This window comes from Tiliqua scincoides, chromosome 2 (assembly GCF_035046505.1).
Source record: "Tiliqua scincoides isolate rTilSci1 chromosome 2, rTilSci1.hap2, whole genome shotgun sequence".
In the NCBI taxonomy this organism is placed as follows: Eukaryota; Metazoa; Chordata; class Lepidosauria; order Squamata; family Scincidae; genus Tiliqua; species Tiliqua scincoides.
The window spans coordinates 202,550,265-202,571,963 of NC_089822.1; the positions used below are offsets into that span (position 1 = coordinate 202,550,265).

The window sequence follows — 21,699 nt, forward strand, 5'->3', positions numbered from 1 at the left end:
ACTGGGACATGGCTAAGGAACACACATTTGTTTCCTACCCTACGTTTTGCTTTATGTCAGTGTGGACAACAACTGTCTGGCACCCTTTCCTCCAAGAAAGGTAAATTTTTTTAAAAATCAGTAATGGCCTTCTTGAGTGCTTTGTCAAGGGCAAAATGACCAAGAATGTTAAGAAGTGCACCAATCAGCATGAGGAGGCAAGGGATTACATTGCCTCAGAGCCAACTAATAGTAATTTATTTCCTGGGCATTTATATCCTGCTGTTCTACTGGAAGACAATTAGTGCAGCTTACAAAAAATGGTTCACATCAATAACACACTAAGTCTAAGGGAAAACAACAGAGCTAAAAAGAACAATGCAAGAAAATTTCTGGGTTACTGCCCACCTGAAGGTCAGCAAAGATAGAACCCAGCAGACTCCACATGGAACAGTGCTGTGAAGTAATGACACAGAAGGCCCTACCCTTCCTACCAACATCAGCCTTCTAGCACACAAAATGAGCAAGATTTCTCCCATTTAAAATGGAATAATCACATGCTACCAAGGAACTACTGTCCCAAATGCACACAGAAGTCTCCCATCTCATCAGTATAAAACCATCTGAATGTTTTAAATTTTTTGCAACAGAAAGGCAAATTAGATCTTTCTAGCACTTCCAGGTGTCCAGCTATATGGACACCTAGGCAATGGTGCACTGTCTGAACCTGCAGAGGGCCAACCACAATTGCTACCACAAAGCAGATTAAGAGGGAGATATAACTGTCAGAACCGTATCCTGAACACTAGGGAAAGATGTAGGGAGGCTGCTCATTCTCAAAGCAGGCTTTACAAGCAATAACACCAGGATGGTACTTGTAGAAACTGGTTATCAACATTTCTCCAGTAGAGGCCCAAAGTGTGCTCAGAACTTGTATTTTTTTCATAAATATGCAAATAAGAAACAGCACAAGGTCCTATACAAGGTTATCAGTGAACATTCTGGCAGAGAGAAGAGTTATAGGTAAGAGACGAAACATAAGTACAGATCCTCACATGTGCACACCTCTCCCAACTGGATTACCAAAATAAGTACAGGTAATCTGAGCTCTGATCACCTTGAATTTGACACTTTTTATTGAGGAATCATTATTATTACAGAAACCATTTGATGTTCTAATGGCCCCACTGTGCTTTTTGCTAATGGGTTTTGAGTTGTTTTCTCCATTTGCCATGACTGAAAAGCTCTGAACTGCTTGAAAAATTGTAAGAGGAAAGTCTGATTTAGGCATGAAGGCCTAATGGAATTACAACTCGCAGATCTCTTCCTGGTGGCTAAAAGTAATTGAAATTAATTGAATTACTCTTCTTGCTCAGTTTGCAACTGAACAGAGCCCCAGTTCTCTCCGAAGCAGTAAACCTGTGTCTGGTACCTAACATTTAGATAGCAAGTGGGGGTTCACAAGATGAAATGATCCCTGCATAAACAAACACTTTCTACATGTGGAAAGCTAGCATGACAAGAAAGGGCTAGGCTAGATCACTTCTTTCAGATATACAATATTACTTATGAGCAGGACATTTCTTTCAGGGATCATTCCATCATGAGATTCCATACCTGCTCCCTGAAATGATACAGCCCTTCAGTGAAAACTAACAGCCCAATCCTATACAGACACCAGCACAATATCCATCCCAACACACTGCACAAGCACAGCCCTCCTGGTAAACTAATCTGCATAATTCATTCCAATTTAAAAGGGAAAACCTTGCATGTCTACTCAGAAGTAAGTCCTTGTGTGTTTAATGGAGCTTATTCTCAGGAAAGCATAAGTAAGATTGAAGCCTAAGAGTTTCATTCTTAGTCTATCAAAGGATTATGAAATTTTGTGCACAGAATTTCAGACTACAGAACAACACAGCAGGGGCCCAAAGAGCAAGCTGAACCCTTGATCTTCAAACCTACAAGCAGGCTAGCTGTTCTTACAATACACTTTTATTAAAGAGAGAGAGAGGCAATTGTAAGCACATATATCTTGCTCCCATCACTGGGTCTTGTATAGGGGTGTTCATCCTTTATAAGTAAGCAGGCATTTGACATCTTTATTTTTGAACAGTCACAGAAGTTTCTCCCATTAGCAGATCTTTAGCATTGCTTAATTATGCCAAGCAAGAGGCATGCAACTTCCAGTAAGGACCTTTCCACTCCCCGTTATATTCCACACACGTGGTGTCATGTAAAGGCCCAATCCTATCCAACTTTCCAGGGCCAATGCAGCCACAATGCAGCCCCAAGGTAAGAGAACAAACATTCCCTTTCCTTGAGGGGACCTCTGTGACTGCCCCCTCCATGCAGGATACAGCGCACGCCCTGTTGGTACAGCTGCATTGGTGCTGGAAAGTTGGTTAGGACTGGGCCTTAAGTCTACTGACTATGAAAACACACTGTAGCAAGCAAAGAAACAAGGGTTTGTAAAATAAGTGGTTATTCTCCATCCACCACTAGCTCTGATAAGAAGGAAGGTCACAAACCTGATCCTTTGATTGAGATGCTTTCCCTCCTAGCAAAGATCAATCATTGTTCCACAGATGCTCACCACAATGGCCTCGTTTTTAACCTTTGGTCTACACTCAGGATCAATACAAGAGCATGCTAGGCAGATGGCATCAAACTCTGAACTTCTACAAGTGTTATCTGTGGCTGGTTGGGGACAGGAGGTGTTCAAGAATAAGGTATATCACTGTGGGAGGACTCATTTTTCATAGGCTTTCAAACATATAATACGGATGGGGGAAGAGAGAGACAATAACAGGAGGGCGAGGAGATGGGGCTACTCAGCAAGGAACATTCATACTGTCTATTAGATTGCACATTTAGAAATAGCTGCACAAAAGTCTACAAACAACTTCCCATAGGAAAGCACCGGGCAAATTTCTCTCCCAGCCACCTCCCCTGCTACTGGAAAACAGAAGGTTAACAGCCCAACACATCCCGCAGCTGCATCAGCCAAATTAGTCATTTGCTGCCCTAATGGAAACCAATTACTCAGCTTTGATTTTCACTTCTCTCACATACAACAGCCTGGATCTCCCTAGAAATTATAGTACAGTCATTGCTCTTTCTGCCCCAGCAATTATTCTGCTGATATGCCTGGTCAACAGTCACACCTGAAATAGTGCAGGAGCAAGGGATAAGTTAGTGACATGCAGTTCCTCCTTGCCTGGCCTGCTGAGCAAAAAATACTTTCACAAAAACAAAATGACCAGGCAAATTTCAGACAGTTCTACCTCCCCTTAGCTAGCCACTTGTCTTACAATATTGACTGTTCAGAGATCGCTTACTGAATTTGGCCATTTCTCCAGTCCAGTAGCCTCACCATCTCATTGACGTTGCCAGTACACCCTCCAGTTTGTAGGGAACAAGCTGAGCTTACAATAGGACTAGCTTACAAAGAGACATGGCATGAGGAGCAGGTAGGAAGATAAGAGTATGCAGATATTAAAAGCACAAAAGGTTTAAATAAACATCATACACAGATAGAAATAAAGGGCAGCAAATAATAAAATAAATGAAGCTACAGGGTAAAGGACAATGGTTGGGGCTGGTTTGAGTATTAACAGAACGCTCTTCTCATTCCCACAGTATAACCCATCACACTGGTCTCTTTCACTTGCTTCCACATATATAGACAAACACTTGCATAACAAAAAGCACAGCAAAGTTATAAGAACAATAACAAACCAATAACTAATGCAGCAGCTCACATATGAAATTAAGATAAAGAGGAGCAAAATTCAAGAGAAAATGGGGAGCACTGCTTCAAGAAACTTTCCTGAATGCTGTTGCCCTGGTCATTCTGCTCTAGATCTATAACCTTGCAGAAAAAAAGGACAGGTGGGGGCAGGGCTAGTGGTTAACCAAAAGAACCCAAGAGAACTACAGGACTGGTCTGTGTAATTCAGTGCCACAGGGAAGAAAAAAGAATGCATGACTGCACTCTAGGGTCAAGACAGCAGAAACCTAAATGAAGGCCCAAACACCTTGAATGCTTTTGGGAAATTGCATAGTGGTAGAAAGTGGGTCTTATACTACTGACCCTGCTACTAAGGCATATTGCTAAACTCGATGACATACAGCTACTCCCTCTACTGATTTGCTAAAGCCAAAGTAGCATTGCATGGATAAAGGCTGGAGGAATGGATCACAAGTATATGATAATTCAGCATAGCAACAGAATGGATGTCATTGCCTCCAGCCATGAGTCTTCCCTCAACACATCACTTCCTGGTGAGGACCCTATTGGGGATAGTTTCAGAACAGTTCATAAGGCATGACACAGTGCCAAGGGAGTTGCTTATTATCTTCAAAGGGATATAAGGCTCTGCTGTATTTCACACTGAAAACAGAAACCTGAACCGCTAGATATCAAAGAAACCTCCGCCAGGCACTTGTGGGTTTTGTGGAAGAGGAACATTATGGATTGTAGGGCTAGAATCTACTCAGCATCTGCTCCAGAATTACTCACAACTGGCATATTGTGCCTATCTACTCTGTGGTTTTATGGGCCTCAGTTTTCACCATCTGCAAAATTGTGATAAATAATTCCAGAGAAGTGACGCAGTGCCAACAAGACACTGGACAAAAATCCAGAAAACTTTCAACACTGATCATTTCTGTGATCTTGGGCAGTCATTTTGCCATCTTTGTGTGTGAGTGTCCTCTTCTTCTTTCTACTATGTATGCGTAATAGATACATGTTTGAGATGCTACATATACCTTCAGGTGTCTACATTTACATTATGAACGTCAGTGAAAATTTCTGTTCACTGAAATGGACATAACTTCAGGCAAATTAAAAAACAAACCCGTGTCAGATTTAAATCACAAAAGTGATCACAAATTACCAAGAAGGTTGAGAAGATGGAATAATATGTACTTCTAAGTTCTATGTAGACAAAAATGACAAGACATTCTATGTAGACAAAAATGACATGCTTCTTGGGGCAAGAAGCATGACCCACTCTGTGAAATGCCCAGAACGCCCAGGTAACATTCTGGGCATGCTGTGTCCTTCAGGCACTACAATGAGGCAAACACTTCTCCCTAAAGACAGCTAAGTTTCAAGAACTACTAAACTACAAAGGCTTTTGCATGCACACACCCACACTGAGGCACCTGGAAAACAGAGGCATTTGGGCTGACCTCCTTTAATCAAGGTTGCTTCTTCACCTCTCCTTTTCCCCTTGTAAATGAGCTTCTGCTGCAAGTTGCTGCAGTTCTGGCCTGCCACTCTGATGCCCAGTCCCAGGATAGCTGTGCAGGATGTTTCTGCCCCCACATGGCATAACCAATGAACTGCACATCATTCAAAAAAATGTATTCACTACTGGGTCTCCTCTCCCCACCCCTTCTATCACCACTCCCTCTTAGACAAGCCAATAGGATTGTTCCCTAGTCCATAAGGTTCGTCCCTCAGTGTTTACAGGCAGGAGCAGGGGGGGACTTGCTTGCATATACTGAGCTCAGCGGAAAGAAGAAACAAGCGCAAGGAGTGAATCTGCTCAATGTAACCCAGAAAAGAACACATCAGGGTAAGAGCTACTGTTTTGCTTTTTGCCACTTCTTATTTTTGCTGGTTTTGTTTCTGCAACATTTACGTTTTGGATTACAGAGATGAAGGGATGCGCTCCACATTGAGCCTCCTTTAAGATGGATCTGTACAGGAGGTGGAAAACTATGAGATGAGGCTCTGCTAATGGAAACTTTGGGCGCTTGGGACGCTTGGCTCGGCAAAGTAAAAAGGGGACCACCTTAAATGAAATGGCAGACTCAAAAGGATGCAAAATTAGGCTGTATGAGAACAACAGTTTAGACAGAGGCAAATCCTATAAATGAGCTCAAGGCTTCTGAATTGGAGTTCAAGAGGATCTATACAGAGACATCTTGCTTTGAAATAACTTGGACCAACTCCTGCCAGTGCATTCAATGCCTAAAAGCAGTTTGCAGAGCAGCAGATGCCAGCATTCAGTTATATCATCACCTAGATGCTTCTTCATTCTGAGTGAGGCACACAACCTTTTCCGGAGCAAAGTTTGAACTCTCCAAAGGCACCCTTGGATTTTAACCATTCACTCCAACATTGTCCATTCATACCTCTATGCTCTGTGGCAGGATTATATTTGGTGTGAACTTTAAGGGAACGATTTCATGCTGCTGGCAACACAGGGCGAACCCTACTGTTTCATGATGAACTTGCTGGCATTGACTGTATTTATTTGTAAACTCCTAGGAATACTAGAAGCTTCTCAAGAATTGTGTGCTCAAGTCAGTACCTCAAACAATGTATATGCCCACAGAAAATGCCCTAGTGATTGCATTTGTACTGCTGATCTCTTGAACTGTGCCATGAGGAATCTTTCACAGGCCCCCGATAAACTGCCTTGCACGGCCACCACATTGGATCTCAGCCACAACAACATCACTCAGCTTAACAAGTATTGGCTGGCTGCCTTACCACGCCTCCAAACCCTCAGAATCAGTCGCAATCAGATTAAAGATCTTTCCAAAGAGGTGTTTCACAATGCCACCTGCCTTGTACACCTGGACATGTCCTCCAACTTTCTCCACACTATAAAGAAGCACTACTTTGAGGGCCTTGTGAACTTGAAAGAGCTCTTGTTATACAATAACAAGATTGCAGAAGTAGATGAACATGCTTTTGTCAAACTAACCACTTTGCAAAAGGTCTACCTAAGTTGGAATAGACTCAAAAAGTTTCCATTTGGGTCCATTCAAAGACTTGAACACCCTGATCTGAGGACCCTTGATCTTTCCACCAACAATCTAAGCAGTATCCCTGTTCAAGTAGTAGCAACCTTGCCTGAGTACATAAAAGATGGCTTGTATCTTCACAACAATCCGGTGAAATGTGACTGCTCTCTCCACCAGATGCTTCAGGAATGGGAGCAACATGGCTTCAGTTCAGTGAAGGACTTCATAGAGGAACACACTTGCAAAGTCTATGCTGATGTGCCAATGTCCTTGGTCAACACCTTCAAATACCCCAAGTATGAAAATTGCTCCTCGAGCCAAAGGGCAATTCCAGAGGTGCTTGGCAAAGTGGGAGAATCCTTGGTAATTGACTGCAACACAAGCCTTCATGATGATAATACCACTACCTACAGGTGGTTTTCACCAGATCGTGAATTATTCATGTATGCTGCGCACAGCGATCAGACACATGAACCGCTCAAAAATGGAAGCATAAGGATCAAAGACGCCAAGCTTCGGCATTCAGGTATATACGTGTGTGTAGCTATCAGCACACTCCAAAAGATCAACAAGACACATAAAGTCAACGTGACAGTCCAGCACCCCAAATTGGTTGAGCCTTTCAATACTGCTGTCACAACTCTCTTAGGGTGTGTTGTAAGCTTGATATTAGTCATCATGTATTTATACTTCACACCATGTCGCTGCTCTAAGTGCTGCAAGAAGCCTGCAAGTCCTCCCCAAGACTGCAGTGCCCAATCATCCATCCTCAGTACCACCCCACCAGCTACAGATGGGCCAAATCGCAAGGTCAGCACAAGCAAGCATGTTGTTTTCTTAGAGCCTATCAAGGAGGCCCAGAATGGCAAGGTCAGGCTGGCTGTTAGCGAGGATTTTGCAGACGCTAAACATCCCAACCTCCTGCAGCTTAAGTTGGACACTGAATCCATCAGTTCAGTCTTTTCAGACCCCCCCCACATGTCCTACGACGGAGTCCAGTTGTCACCAGCGGATGACTAGCAGGCAGCCGCTATGCAGAATGAAGGTATGGTACAGAGAGGTAAAAACCTGTTTCCTATTCTGTGACAGAAGTAGCAAGATGTATTTATGAGACATTTCCTCACCAAAATGTACAGAGAAATGGTCTTTATCTCCTTTTGAATGGAGGTCCCATGATTCATGCCCATAACTTCCTATCACTTCACTCAAATGTCTTTCCTTCCAGTAATTCCAGTCTGATTGTCTCAAAATCTATTTATTTTGCACAAGAGGCAATGATCTTTGATAAAAAGAAGAGACCAAATACTCTCTACGCATCCCAGATGACTGCAGACTGTGGTAGACGTACGTTGTAGCAGAGGGCACCTCCTCACTTTAGAAAACTGCTGTGGAATAGAATGCTGTGTTACAGCTTTGACCTTCAGGGAATAAAGATTTGCTATACAACAAGCCTACGTTTTAATTCATGAAGAAAATGTCTCTTCCTCTCCCTCCCCCCTTTCTCTCACACACGCATGACTCTTTCTTACTCTTTAATTGCTTTAGCCAGAGACTGCTTCTAATATTTACTTGGAAAATAACATTCCTAAGCCCATTCTTTCCAACTTACTTTTGGGCTTCCATTCACAGCATGGTTAAAAACTGAAGCAATGTACATTTTAGGGAAGTCACAAGCCCTGCTCAAGATGATGGTCTCACATTCTTGGATATGTGCAGTAAGCCACATAAGTGTCAGAAACTATAGAAGTTTATCTTGTGATTGAACCAGCTTAACAAATGGCTTTATTTTGTTGAAAACACCAGATGTGCTGGCTGTCCCTTAAAAGCTCCATGCTCTGGACAATCTTTCCCAGGCTGCATTCTTCGACGGCAATCAGGCCGCAATCAGGCAGCTTGACGGCTGTGACGGAATTCCACTAGCTCAGGAATCCTCGGTTTTTTGCAAGGTGCAGCAGCAACCAAAATCCATGGTAGAAAGTTATCCTTGCATAGGACTTCAGAAGGGCAGATGATTCCAGCTGTTATTACCACAACAGAAGGAAAGTTTTAGTCTAGAAAAAAAGATGTTCACACAGAGTAAAAAAGATTCTACTATAGACATAGTGCTGATGCGCTTTTATTTTTTAATGTATAATTAACCTATGGTTGGCCCATTTATTCAGTTGGATTTGATAGTCATAAGCACGGCCCAAAGCCTGAGTATATTTTTTTACACAGAGGAGGGGTAATTTAAAGCTAGAATTTCCTTTTGCCCCACCCCATCAAAGCAGCAGTAGATAATCAAGTTCAGGAATGTATTAGATTATTTATACTTATAATGTAATGCCAATAACCCAACAATGCATTGTTCAGCACTCCCCGTGTAACACACGTTATATTAACAATCATATGTTCATATATGAACACATGAACAGTCATACCCTTGAGAAGGGTAGATTTGCTTGACAGAACCAATGAACTGGTTATTTTAGTAGTTCTCTAATCTATGTAATAAGAACTAACAGGGCCAGATGTCCTCTGGAGTTATACTTGAATAAAAATGCCTATTTTTAAAAGAAACATTCTTTGGATTCGAACATTTCTTTGTCATGGTTACAGTATGGTAAAGCTGGTTTCCACTTTGTCTATAACCAGGTAAAACTCCACCTTCAAAGTGCCAGTTCTTGTAACATTAATTTGTGCAGTTTGACGGGGGCATATCCATACTCATCGTAACACTGGCAATTGCGCACTTTAAATGCTACATCTGCCTCTGCTAATAAAACACAAGTTAGATATGACAGGAAGGGTGGCTATGATTTGAAGGTGAAAAGGTAACTCTAGAACACATAAAGAATGCTGTAAAAGCAGTTGTGAGTCTGCAGACAAGAGCTTGCTGTTTAATATTTTGTGAAATATCTCATTGCTTGAATGTACAATATGTTGGTGATGGTGATGATCCACCGTATGTTAACACAGACTGCATTTTATGGTTGTGGATAACATGGCAGTAAACACCACAATTTGTTCAAGGGTGAGGTGGTGAAAGATAGCTTAATACTCAGGTACAATGCAGTTAGTTGATGATTAGGTTAATTAGCTGTTAATATTCTTGAATGCACTTCTGTATATTAATATAGCTTGGCCAGTCCCTGGATTCTCCTAAAACCGGGTCCAAAGTTAGCAATGCCCTCTCTAACTAGGTTTCTTGGACAAATACTTGGAGAAGGGATTGAGGGGCAGTGGGCCAGTCCTTCAATTCTTATCCCCTAAATTGGCCTGTGAACAAGTTCTCGTGCCTCAGATGACACTTTCACCTCACCGTTTTCATGTCTAAATCAATAGCAGGTGGCACTATTCAAAGGGGCTAAATTTGGCCCACAGACTGACCCTAACCCAGGGTATTATTTCTGTTATTATTGCCTCTCCTATCTCCAAAGGTTCAGGGTGGGTAATTATTTGTCAACTTATCTTTTTCTAAAAAATCCATACCCGCTAATGAATTCCCTGTGCATTCTTTGACTTAAAGTTTTCCTGAATAAAAGGATCTTGTATTATTTCTGGAAGATATCTAGGTTCAGAATGTCCCAGCTTTCTGGAGAAAGGCAATTTCAAAGGCATGGTGTAGCTTACAAAGGACAGTTCATTTTGAGCCCTCACAGTTCAGACAGAGAATATATAGGGCACCATCAATAGGTTGCCCCTTGGTGACAAAAATCCAAGAAACCCCTATGAGGCATCCTTTTGAGCTACACAAGGATGAGATGACTGGTTTCTGCCCTGTGATACTTTTTTTTTTTTGCTTACAGTACCCAGTTGTTCACCTCCTAAGTTGTTTTTCCATGTTCCAGCATAACAAGCCATACTTGGCTTTGAACCCTGCTCCTAATGACCAGTAGTTATCATACTATCTTATCTCATTAGCTATAGCTCAACCCAAGATGCCTCTCTGAAGACTGAAAACAGATCTTGGCTGGAGGTGATGAAACACAAACATAAAGATTATAGAGCAAACTATGCAGAGAAACAGCACTGCATTGCTGGAGGCTCTCAGCAGTCACAAACTCACTGTCTGGATGACCACAAAAATGCGATTGACTGAGGCCAACAAAATCCACAGAAGATATTAATATTCACAAGTATGAAGCGAGATGGTCAGAATAACCCTAAACCAGAAACTGAAAAGAATGCTCAGAAATTAATTACTGTATTAAAATCTCTTTACTCACTTCTTTTAGAATATACATAACTGGCCACTGAGAATCCCAGTAATCATAACATGGAAATATATAGATCACTGGCTGAACACATTCTTATGCTGGGCCCTACAACCAGGAACAAATTAACATATGGGGAAAACAACAGAGTAACTGGGCAAGAGTTTCTGGAACTTGAACTGTGGGTGTTTATATACAGCCTGTGGCCAGAATCAATCTGAGCCTGGGAAAAGCAGCAGTCACATCTGCCCTGTTCTGTGCCAATAAAACGCTTAGAATCAATGTAAATTAAAACTAAAGTACTGTATGCAAATATATTACCCTTTTCCTCCTGGTGTGCATTCTGAACACTGGCTAACTCATTTAAAACATCAACAAAATGTTAAAAGATGTTGTGAAGGTATGGGTATTCAAGTACTTAAATATGAAAAATACTCATAAATCGGGAAATCCTCTATGTCTGATTTTGTGACTAGCATTAATGTTTAGTTGGCAGTTAGTCTTTATATGCTGTAATTGGATTATAAATCATAAAACGACTGCATTTTGGGATAAGATGGGCTGGAGATTAAAATAAATATTTAAAGATTTATATTTTATCCAGCAGGAAAGAATGTTGAAACATATTTTCTGCTGCTAACAGTTCACAATGCATGTTGTAAGTTTCAGAGCTGAAATCTTAGCATCTGAGAATCTTATATCACAAATAGGGGGCTGCTACTCAAGTTAGTCTCTCATGGTTGCTCATCAAGGTAGTCTCAGGTTGCAAAAGAAACAGGCTACTGTTTTTGTTCATGGAGATACTACTTGGAAAAATAAGGAGGAAAAGCAGAATGAGGAAAAATCTAGTGCTGACCTGTTCAATGCCACAAGCTAGAAAGGAAAATCCACTCTCACAATTCTTCAAAAACAAATTTAATTCAAGCAAGCAAATTACACAATAACAAAAAACAATTACACAATTTCCATGTTGCTTAATTGCACTACAGTGGACAGGACAAACATTCAGTTTTGAGAAGCCTCACCATGAGCACAACTACAAATGTTAACATGTGCAAATTTCTGGTGTTTTTCTATTGACTACAAGTTAGTGTGTTCACTGAGATGTCCTCTAGACATATACAGGATTCTCTTTTAGTCCCTTTCTACAAACCCAGGTACTAGAAATCTCCAGCCTAACAATGCAAAAAGCAACACAATCACTGAACTTGCAACTAATGGCACAATCCCGTACCCACCTTATGCTGGTGGAATGGCTGGTCTGACGGCGCATGCTGTCGCAAATGTGCCTTAAAGCATGTTGTGACCTTGCAGTTTCCAGGTCCTGCCAGCAAGAAGGCCAGAGCCTTCCCACAGGTGCCACTGTAAGGAGCAGCATGCACCAGCAGGGGTGGGGGAGGAGGGCAGAACAGGGGTGATCAGTGGCAGAGAGGGGCAGGATTGGCAGTGCCAATGTGGTGCTATCCCCTTTCTGGGCCTGATCCACCAACACAGATCAATGTGGATTAGTACTAGCTATTTCACTGGCACAGGTCCAAGTAGACCCATTGCACAGGTTGGGGCTTTCCCCAGGGGAAGGGGACAAATGTCCCCTTATCCCAAAGGGACTTTCCACCTGATAAATTTCCCCATGGGATACAGCATAGCCCATGCTGGTCCCAATGCATTGGGCAATTTAGTTCAGATTGGGCTGTAAAACAGAGAGGGTAAGTGCTCCTGTCTGATTCACTTCCCAAACCAGACAACAAAGAGATGGCCGGATGGCCCTTTGTCCTCTAGAAATATCAGGAAATTTACCACAAGCAAATCAAAATTTCAATTTTCTCTCCTTGGTCAGCTTAGAGCAGTCTATTCACTGTGGCATTCAAGAACAGTTTCATCCTGGGTATGATGTGCCCAGAACATTCATTGGCATCCTTCAGTAATGGAAGACTATGGTATTGCGCTCTGAATGGTGGCTCTGGAACAGAATGTCCTCTCCAGAGCGTGAAGCCTGGGTAAAGTAGATATGGAGGATAGACTGTTTTCCATGCAGCAAATCCCCCCTCTCCACGTCGCTGAAATGGTCCCATGGAAAGGCAGAAGCCAATACGGTTGGTTCCAGTGGCGTCGCAGGAGTTGGCAGAACGTGACTGTGTTCAGCCATGAACTGCCTCAGGGACTCCGGCTCCGGATTTTGCCTCAAGGTTGACTCCTGAAGCCTTTTCCATAACTGGATGTAGCCACAAGGCAGTGGAGGTTTGGGATCAGAGTTCTCCTTCAATCAGATGAGCTGCCTTCCCAGGCTATCGAGTCCCATCTACCCGGTGGTTGTTTAGTTGCCTCTTATGACAAGTACAGTCAAACTGAGGGCCTATTCTTATCCCCCAGCCCCCAGGGGTGACATCTGGGATGTCAAGACTTGTGCGTGAACTGGATTTAAGTGAGGGAGAGGTGAGCATAGTCAGCCTCACTCTCTCTTCCCAGATTCCATCTTGCTCCAATGGCAGGACAAAAGTCGAGACGGTTGGAGATGGGCTGGGCACAGTAGTTGACCAGGGCATCTTTCCTATCTTGCCATGCTCTTAGCGTACCACGTCGCTTGCAGAAACTGCCTTCATGACCATTGGTCCTATTCTAGTAGGTCTCATCCGCTCAATCCGCCGGAGTCTGTCTTCACATGCTCGGGACAGACAAGTCCCAATCTCACCGAAGGTCAATGACCCGATGGCTACCCTCAACCTGGTTTGGCCAGCCTGTCAAAGCTGTGGCCTGGGGTGTGGCCGCTGCGCATGCTACAGCTACTGGGAGCCACAGGTGAGATCTGAGTGACAGGTGGGGACCAAAGGTGGATGAGCTGCCCTAAAAGGACACAACATGCCCCTACACCAGAGGTACTACCCCCTCCCCACACACCCCACTCATTGTGTCACTTTAAACAGCACATGCCCGATCTCATCTGATCTCAGAAGCTAAGCAGGGTCAGGCCTGGTTAGTACTTGGATGGGAGACCACTTGGGAATACCGGGTGCTGTAGGCTGATAGCATAGTCCTTCGAAACTGCAGGTTACCAGCCCAGAACAACCTCCCGGAATATCCTGCAAATCTGTTCCTATAGCCAACAGCCTATTATTTAGTAAGTTCAACTACTGTTACCTGAACTCTATGAACATGTAAAACCACCTTACTGTGAATCAGACCTTTGGCCCCTCGAGTTCAGGATTAATGTTTTCACTGACTGGCAGCAGCCTGCTGGGGTCTTAGCCCAGAGGGTTTCCCAGTTCTACGTGGAGAAGCCAAGATTGAACTTGGGACCTTCTGTAAGCAAAGCATAAGCTTGACCAATGAGCCACAGTCCATGTCTCAACTCTAGATAAGCTGTAAATTGCAAGTAGTACATACACATGAAAAAGTTATTTTTAACCACACAAATTTCCTCAGAGTCAAATCCATAAGCAAGATATGGGAGGAATATAGAATCATGCTCCACATCAGTCTTCTGAGACTGATGTTACAGTTAGTATGTTCTATCTTTGATGGCTATATGGAGACTTTAGGTTCTGGGGTAAAATGCCAAAGAATCCCGTTTGCTTGGGAGCAACAATGGAAGAGCAATGACCACTGCCTTCATGTCCTAGTTGTGGAAATCCTAGGGACATCATGGCTGGCTTGGGAAACTGGACCCTGACCTAGATGAACTTTCATAATGTTCCTGAAGGGCTTTTCTTCTATTCTTATTATGATGTACTATTTCAATATGTACGTGTGCATATATCATAATTCTAATTCCTAGGTGCCAAAATCACACTTATAGCAACTTCTGCTATGGGAAAACAGGAGAAACTTCTTGGGACTAGCATCCAAACATTCTGCCGGGGCCAGGGTGGGGGGAGTAGGGTTTTCTAGCACCCTATTTATTTGTACTGACCTTGATTGTACAGCCTATTTCATAGTCACTCAGAGTACATTTGAAAGCTGAATTTAAGACAGACAAAAAAAGTTGTTGCAGACTAAATAAAAGAACAACTTCCCTCATTAAAAAACCCCACAAAAAACAATAATGAGATTCCCCCAAACCTGTGCTTCATTCCCATTTGTATTACTCTTCTTTCTGACTAAAAGACATAGCAGTGGAGTCTATCAAAAAGACAGACACAAGCAAATATACATAAAGCATAAGTTTCTCTATGAGTACATTCTACCATCTGTGCATTGCCTGAAGCAAATGCTACCCAATTTCAACAGCAGGTGTTAGTGCCTCTAAAAGGAAAATAAAAGAACACAAACACAAAGCTCCGGGTAGAAATCTACATATGTTCTACCAGTGCAAGTACCATCTCAGCACAGAGGTACATACAAAGAGGCTCAGTGCTTTAAGACACAAACACCAGGCTGTTTCAACAAAGCAAGGAAAGAGAAGTGCCAGGGCAAAACATCTACAACCTCAGTTCTGAAGCCATCTGGTAGATTTTCCAAAGGTGCTCCTGAACTTCCTCAACTCTGAGCTGCTAGGGAATGCAAGGCTTTGTCTTTAAAAGAAGAAGAGTTCCACAGCAGTCAAGTGGTTCCATCTCTTTCATTAAGAGGTGGAAGCAGCAACAGGCTCTTTTGACAAGCACTGTGCTTAATCCTTAACAGTTTTAATGTTTAACTACATATTCATTTTTACTGAGTTTTCTATCACACAGTTCTCTGTGGTTAAGGATTATATAACATGCTCCTGTTTGGTGAAATTGCACATTTCAATAACTGATAATGTTCAGGACCTTAAAATCCATAGTTGATACCTTTCTTCTACCACAGGAGGGCACATTTGTACTATCATTAACCAGAGTGCTGCATGTATAAACTCACCCTGCAGTAAGACTAAACTAAGTACATACCACCATCTATTCTGAGTCTTTTGGATAGGATAGCACACACATCTAAACTGATGTCTGCCATCCAGTTCTTCACAATTCAGTTCAGGTTTCCTCATCAGGCTGCCTCCAACAACCAACCAAATTCACAGCTGGAACACAATACAGAGATATCTGGAGAAATAGCTATGTTGTTACTATATCTCTTTTGTTACTGGCAAATACAAATACCATTCATTTTATAGCAAAACCTCCAGTAGCCACTTTACCAGCAACTGCTTTTAAGAGGCAAATTTCATAGCATAAAAGGCTTATTAAAAAATCTTTCCAGTCTTTTACTTGGGATGGCATTAGTAAAGAAAGCTAGCTTCTCTGATGAACAGGACTTTGAAAGTTTAATGACTGTCCCTCAGGAATGCACCATGCCTTCTCTCAGCAAACAAAACAGTAATAGAGAACCCAAGCTGCTGCCAAATGTGGAGCTTCGACATTGCCTGTACATCAAGCTAATGGGTCAGCATAAAACACTTGTATTTTACCAAGAGAAGCAGGAAGACACTGAGTCATTCTCCCCACCCCACCCCCATGTCAATACTCAGCAATGAAGTCCTTTTCAGCATGCTAGTTTGTAAGGTTATTCCCAGAGAATGAAAGTTGATGATTTCATCTTCTCCCAAAGCTCCACATTAAACAAGTCACAAATAACCCTTTTTCAGGCAAGGACATAAATCAAATGGCTACAGACTATGGGAATTAGACACTAAGTCTTGTGGGGAAGCTGCCATTTCTAATCTTGGCTGCACTGTGAGCTGCCAGCCCTCCAGCCCAGCCAGGGAACTAAACTACCAGCATTCTTAGCAATTTCTCATGAAAACAAACAGCTACTGCGTCCTGATGCTAAGAGTGGCCCTTCGATAAAAGGCTGGTTCTCCCTAGAGTCTCTCTCCAAGCACAACACTTTGGTGAGGATTCTGTGCCCTTCATAGTGATATCACATATAGGACAACACTTAACTAAAGAATCTTTGACTTTCGCTCCATAGTCAAGGTCATGGAAAAGGACACATTCTGCCAATTAAACAGCAGCCTGACAGCTTAGCTTGCACTCCAATGAGACAGCCTGTCTTTCTCATACTGGGAGTGGACAGTTAGGAGGAGCAGGTCAAAAATAAGCTGTTCCATTCATATTTTTTCAGTCAAAAGAACCTGGTTGCAGTGAACTGAAGGTTATTATTAATTTATTTAAAATATTTGTATCCTTTCCTCTCCCGCAAGGGAGGCACTCACAACATCTTAAAAGAAAACAATAAACTACAACAAAAATAAATTCAGTATTAGCAAAACACAATAACAGTTCAACAACATTAAATAGTACACAGCAAGAAGGAGGAGGAGGGTGTGTTCCACATTTCAACATACTTCATATTGGCCAATGTTCATGCAGCAACATTCTGCACTAGTTGAAGTTCTTGGATAGTCTTCAAAAGCAGCCTCACACAGAGCACACTGCAGTAAAGCAAACACAATGTATCCAGAGTGTGGACAGCCATGATCAGGTCCGAATCTGACCTGATCAAGAAAAGACCCAGCTGGTACACCTGTCTATGCTGGGCAAAATCACCCTGGGCCACAGTTGACACCTGGGCATCTCACATAAGAACAGCACCACATGCAAAATTAAATCTAGTGGCACTCCTAAACTGTGAACTTATTCCTTCAAGGGAATGCCCCACAAAGAATAGGTTGACAATTCATCATTTGCACTACAGATCTCCTAACTAATAGCAACTTTGTCTTGCCTAAATTTAAATTCAACTTGTTCTTCGTCAGCACAAGCCCAGCACTAACTGCAGATGAAAACTCCCTAGTAACAGAAGGAATGGAGACAGTTTTATCCATATATTTGTTGTGACGCTCTACCCCAAATGCCCTACTAGTGGTTTTATGCAGATGTCAAACAACATGGGTGTCATGAATATATACATGTTAGGCCTAGGTTAGCATGTGAAGCCTGAACCAAACTAAGTCAGTAACAGAGAAGTGGCTAGCAGTTCCCAGTTGCAAGAATGTGAGTAAATAAACAAGAATTACAACCCCTTGGAATGTTTAACACCTTAGTAGACAGAAAGGCGCCTGATCAAGCAGAATGGAATGCAGCTATGGATCTCCAGTTGGGAGGGGTAAAGAACTATGAGGGGCTAGCAACCAGGCCAACTTTAAGAAGGTTCTGTCCTCAAAAGTTTCTGATTGGACAGTCTAAATAAGTATGAAGTCACCTCAGTACTATTAGCATAAGAATTATAGTAATGAGTGCCCCAAGGGGTGTGGTGGTCCTTCTTGAACAGTTTTTGGGTGCAATATCCTGCACGCTTGGAGCTCCATTGTCTACCATGGGCACCTGGCCTCATAGATATTCTGGAGCTAAAAGATCTACAAAAGTAACTGACCCAGGTGAGAGATAGGGATTCATAGAGCTAGCCAGCTAGCTTTATTATTTTATTGCTGATATGTTTCCTAGATGTTTATGCCTCTAGCATTTTCTGCCTTATGTAACCTTATGTACTTAATGAACTAAAATCTCTTTTACTAAGTTGTTTCATTGTCTGTTGGGGACAAAGATTCAGAATCCTGCCTAGCCGTTCAGCAAGCTACCAAGTGCTCATTGAGGTCTAGTAACTTGAGGACTGAAGCTTTAACTGGAGAAAGAGCTCAGTGTCTGCAAGGGATAAACCTAGAGGGTCTCAGTGTCCCTGGATTGAGGCACTGGCACATGCAGGGTGGTGACAGTACTACTGGACAGGGGGGCCTTGGGGGCTTTAGGGTTTGAGAACCAAGAACTCTGAGGACCCCAAACCCCCCTAAGTTTGCAACAATGGGAAACAAAATTGAACCTGGCAGGATGTCACAGGCCAAAAGCCATGTCACTGAGAAGTCCTCCAATACCACCTTGTGAAATCTACCCTCTAGGAAAAACTAGAGCCACTGCAATGCAGGACTATCAAGTCCCATCCTATCCAGGTGTTCGAGAAGGGCAACACTGCTGATGGTAACAAAAGCTACTGAGAGGTCTAGCAGAAGCAACAGGTATGCACTTCCCAGTCTAGTTCCAAGCACAAGTCATCAGCTAGGGTGACCAAGGTTGTTTTCACCCAAACTCTGGTCAAAAGCCAGACTGAAAAAGGTCAAGATCATAGTTTATAGTCAGTTCAGCAATTTCATACATACTATATGGCAAATCATAGTGCAGCTTCCTTGAGAAAAAAAAACTATATCAGTGTTGCTCACTATATCAGTGATCACTCACCACTGCTATAACCAAAGGCTAAGAGATGCTTAAATCACATTAACCACATTTCTCAGACATATCCTATAGGGATCGGTTCTGCCCAACCAAGTTGCCCTGGGGTTGACCTATGTACCCTACAGTTTTACAAAGGACATTACTAATTTTACCAGCTGAGAGCAAAAGGAGAGCTATCAAATGAAAATGCAGTTAGTTTTTACCAGATTGGTGTAATGAGTCTATAACTAATTAGTGTTTCGAGAATGCTTCACATCTTCAAAGGGTCTTATGAACATTCATTAATCCTCAGCACCAGGAGGGAAAGGGAGAAAAATAGCTTTTGCAATCTCGGGGATATACTAGAGGAAAAGGTTACCCAAATTCTTAGGAAGAAAAACTGCACATGCAACAAAGGGAATACCGCAGACACTCGCCTACAAGTCGATCTCACAGATAAGTCGAGGGCAGGCTCTGAGCAAAAAAAATCATGGAATTTTCTATGACCCTTGGATAACTCAGGGTTGAACTTAAGGAGGTGTCTGACTGTAGTTTTGTCTGATTTTACCTGAGGCCAGAACCTGAAAAATAACTTACCACTAGTTGTTACCTAAGAACTGTACAGTCTCTAATTTATTACAAACAGAGTAAAAGATCATGAAATACATTTTTATTCTTTTTAAATTCTGGTCTTCACCACCTTTTGGTAAACACTATCCGTGCACTGTAAACAACATACCCGTAGAACAGTGCTTCCCAACCTAGGATTCATGTACTCCCAGGGACACTCAACAGGACCTTTAGGAGTACTTGAAAAAGAATGGCATAATGGCAGAAAAAGGCAGGTCATACTCCAGAATGCTTTGTAGGGCCAGCAAGGTAGGAAGGAAGGTAGTTAGTTGGCTGTGAAAGCCCCACCAATAGCTAGTTTTTGGTCATCAATTCATGCATGAACCAGGGATTGAAAACCAGCACAGTAAAAAAGCTGAAACATAATATGGAAAGTGATCAATCACCCAGAATTTCTCAGTATACTTCTGGTGCAAAACAGTGCAAAGGCAGAGTCTTCTGTTCTTCAAACAGATAAAGAGAAAACACTGTGATAAATACATGAAGTCTGGGCTTTCATATAGAGGAGGTGAAGGCTTGTATTATTAATTACAAACATTTTGCTAATACGAAAGGTACAATTTATGGAAATGGGCTGTCAGGGGATATGCAAGCGAAAAAGGTTGGGAACCACTGCAGGAGATCTATGAATCAAATCCACCTTTAAGGAGTCTGGTGTGTTAAGCCAGAAGCTCTACAGTACAACATACAACCCATAACTGGGAGTATGCAATTCAATTCACAGCAGAGAGATGCAGCTGCATATATTTGCAACCCTTTTTACTCAGAAGTAGACCCACTGCTTTCCATGGGTGTTATTCTTAAGTAATGGTGCATTGAATTGCAGCCTGGGACTTTGCTTCAAATGGAAAGGAGGATCCCATCCTAGTGTTGAAAAAAACAGATCTCTGCTAAATGCAAGCCTTTGAAAAACAGAACCAGGCTGCAACAGCATTTGCAAAATGGAACAGAGGAGAATAAAAGGTTTACTTTGGCTGGAATTTCCCAGAGAAGTTACTATAGAAACTAATCTCTGCATTGCTTCTAATGACCTGCTTGAGCAAGAAAGGAAACTTTTCAGAGTTAAAAAGCTCTGCCCTCTGACTGATCCGCAGATAAGGTGAAGTGATAATTGGAACTGGTTTACTTGCCAAAAATTTTACATACTATAGGCGAGTATCTACTGTATATATTTTCCAGTGATGAGAGTGGGTTAATTTTAAAGATTTGATTGCCAATTGTAAGGATGGTGAGGCCAAGGGTCTTGTACTACAAATCTCTCAATTTTTTCAGACTTTTGCCTGGAGCCATAATTATCTTCTGTTTCTCCCACATTCTATGAATTCTCCCTCCATTTAATTTTAAACCTCTAATATATTAGCAGGATTAAACAACATCTCTCTGATCTAAAACTTTTGCGTTTCTTCTGCAAGTTGCTCATTCTGAATATTTTTTTCTGAATTAAAGATAATACTCAACCCCATAAAGAAGAACCCATGCTTTCATCAGCTTGTGAAGACCTCACTATTTCTCATCTCACTATAAGCGTAATTCTTCTTAGCCCCTAATTAACACTGTAAACTCATGTCAAGCTGCACTCTCAAATAGACGAAGGTTTTTATTTATTTCTTTGAGACATTTATAACTATCTTTCCAACAAAAAATTAGTCCCCATGCACCATGCAGCTTACAATAAAACTATCTAGATAAAACACAAAAACAATCAAACCATAGAACAGAAACAATTAAGCAGCATAATCACAGTAAAAAGTACAAGATAAAAACCACAGTAAAACAACTAGCAGCTACAAATTAGAAGTACTCAGGAATTAAAAAGGCTTTGCTGCCTAGTGAAAGACTAATAGATATTAGACCTGATATTTCTCCCTTGGGACAGAATTCCCAGAATCTGAGTGTGACTACAGAAAAGGATCTCTCCTAGGTCCCAACCAAACAGAAGCCTGATTGATATTGGAGGGGCACACAACAGAGCCTCCCTTCCTGATCTCAACAAATATTCCAAGAAT

General features: G+C 42.0%; 2 protein-coding genes across 2 annotated transcripts in view; one reads left to right on the top strand and one right to left on the bottom strand.

Annotated features, from left to right (window-relative positions):
* Window positions 1-21,699, bottom strand: part of RNF123 (ring finger protein 123) — a 122,117-nt gene that overhangs the window by 21,291 nt on the left and 79,127 nt on the right. The gene's annotated exons all lie outside the window — the stretch shown is intronic.
* On the top strand, window positions 6,187-8,169 carry AMIGO3 (adhesion molecule with Ig like domain 3). The gene has a single exon (XM_066617934.1). It carries the CDS (start codon window positions 6,187-6,189, stop codon window positions 7,768-7,770), a length of 1,584 nt encoding a protein of 527 aa, XP_066474031.1. The 3' UTR covers window positions 7,771-8,169.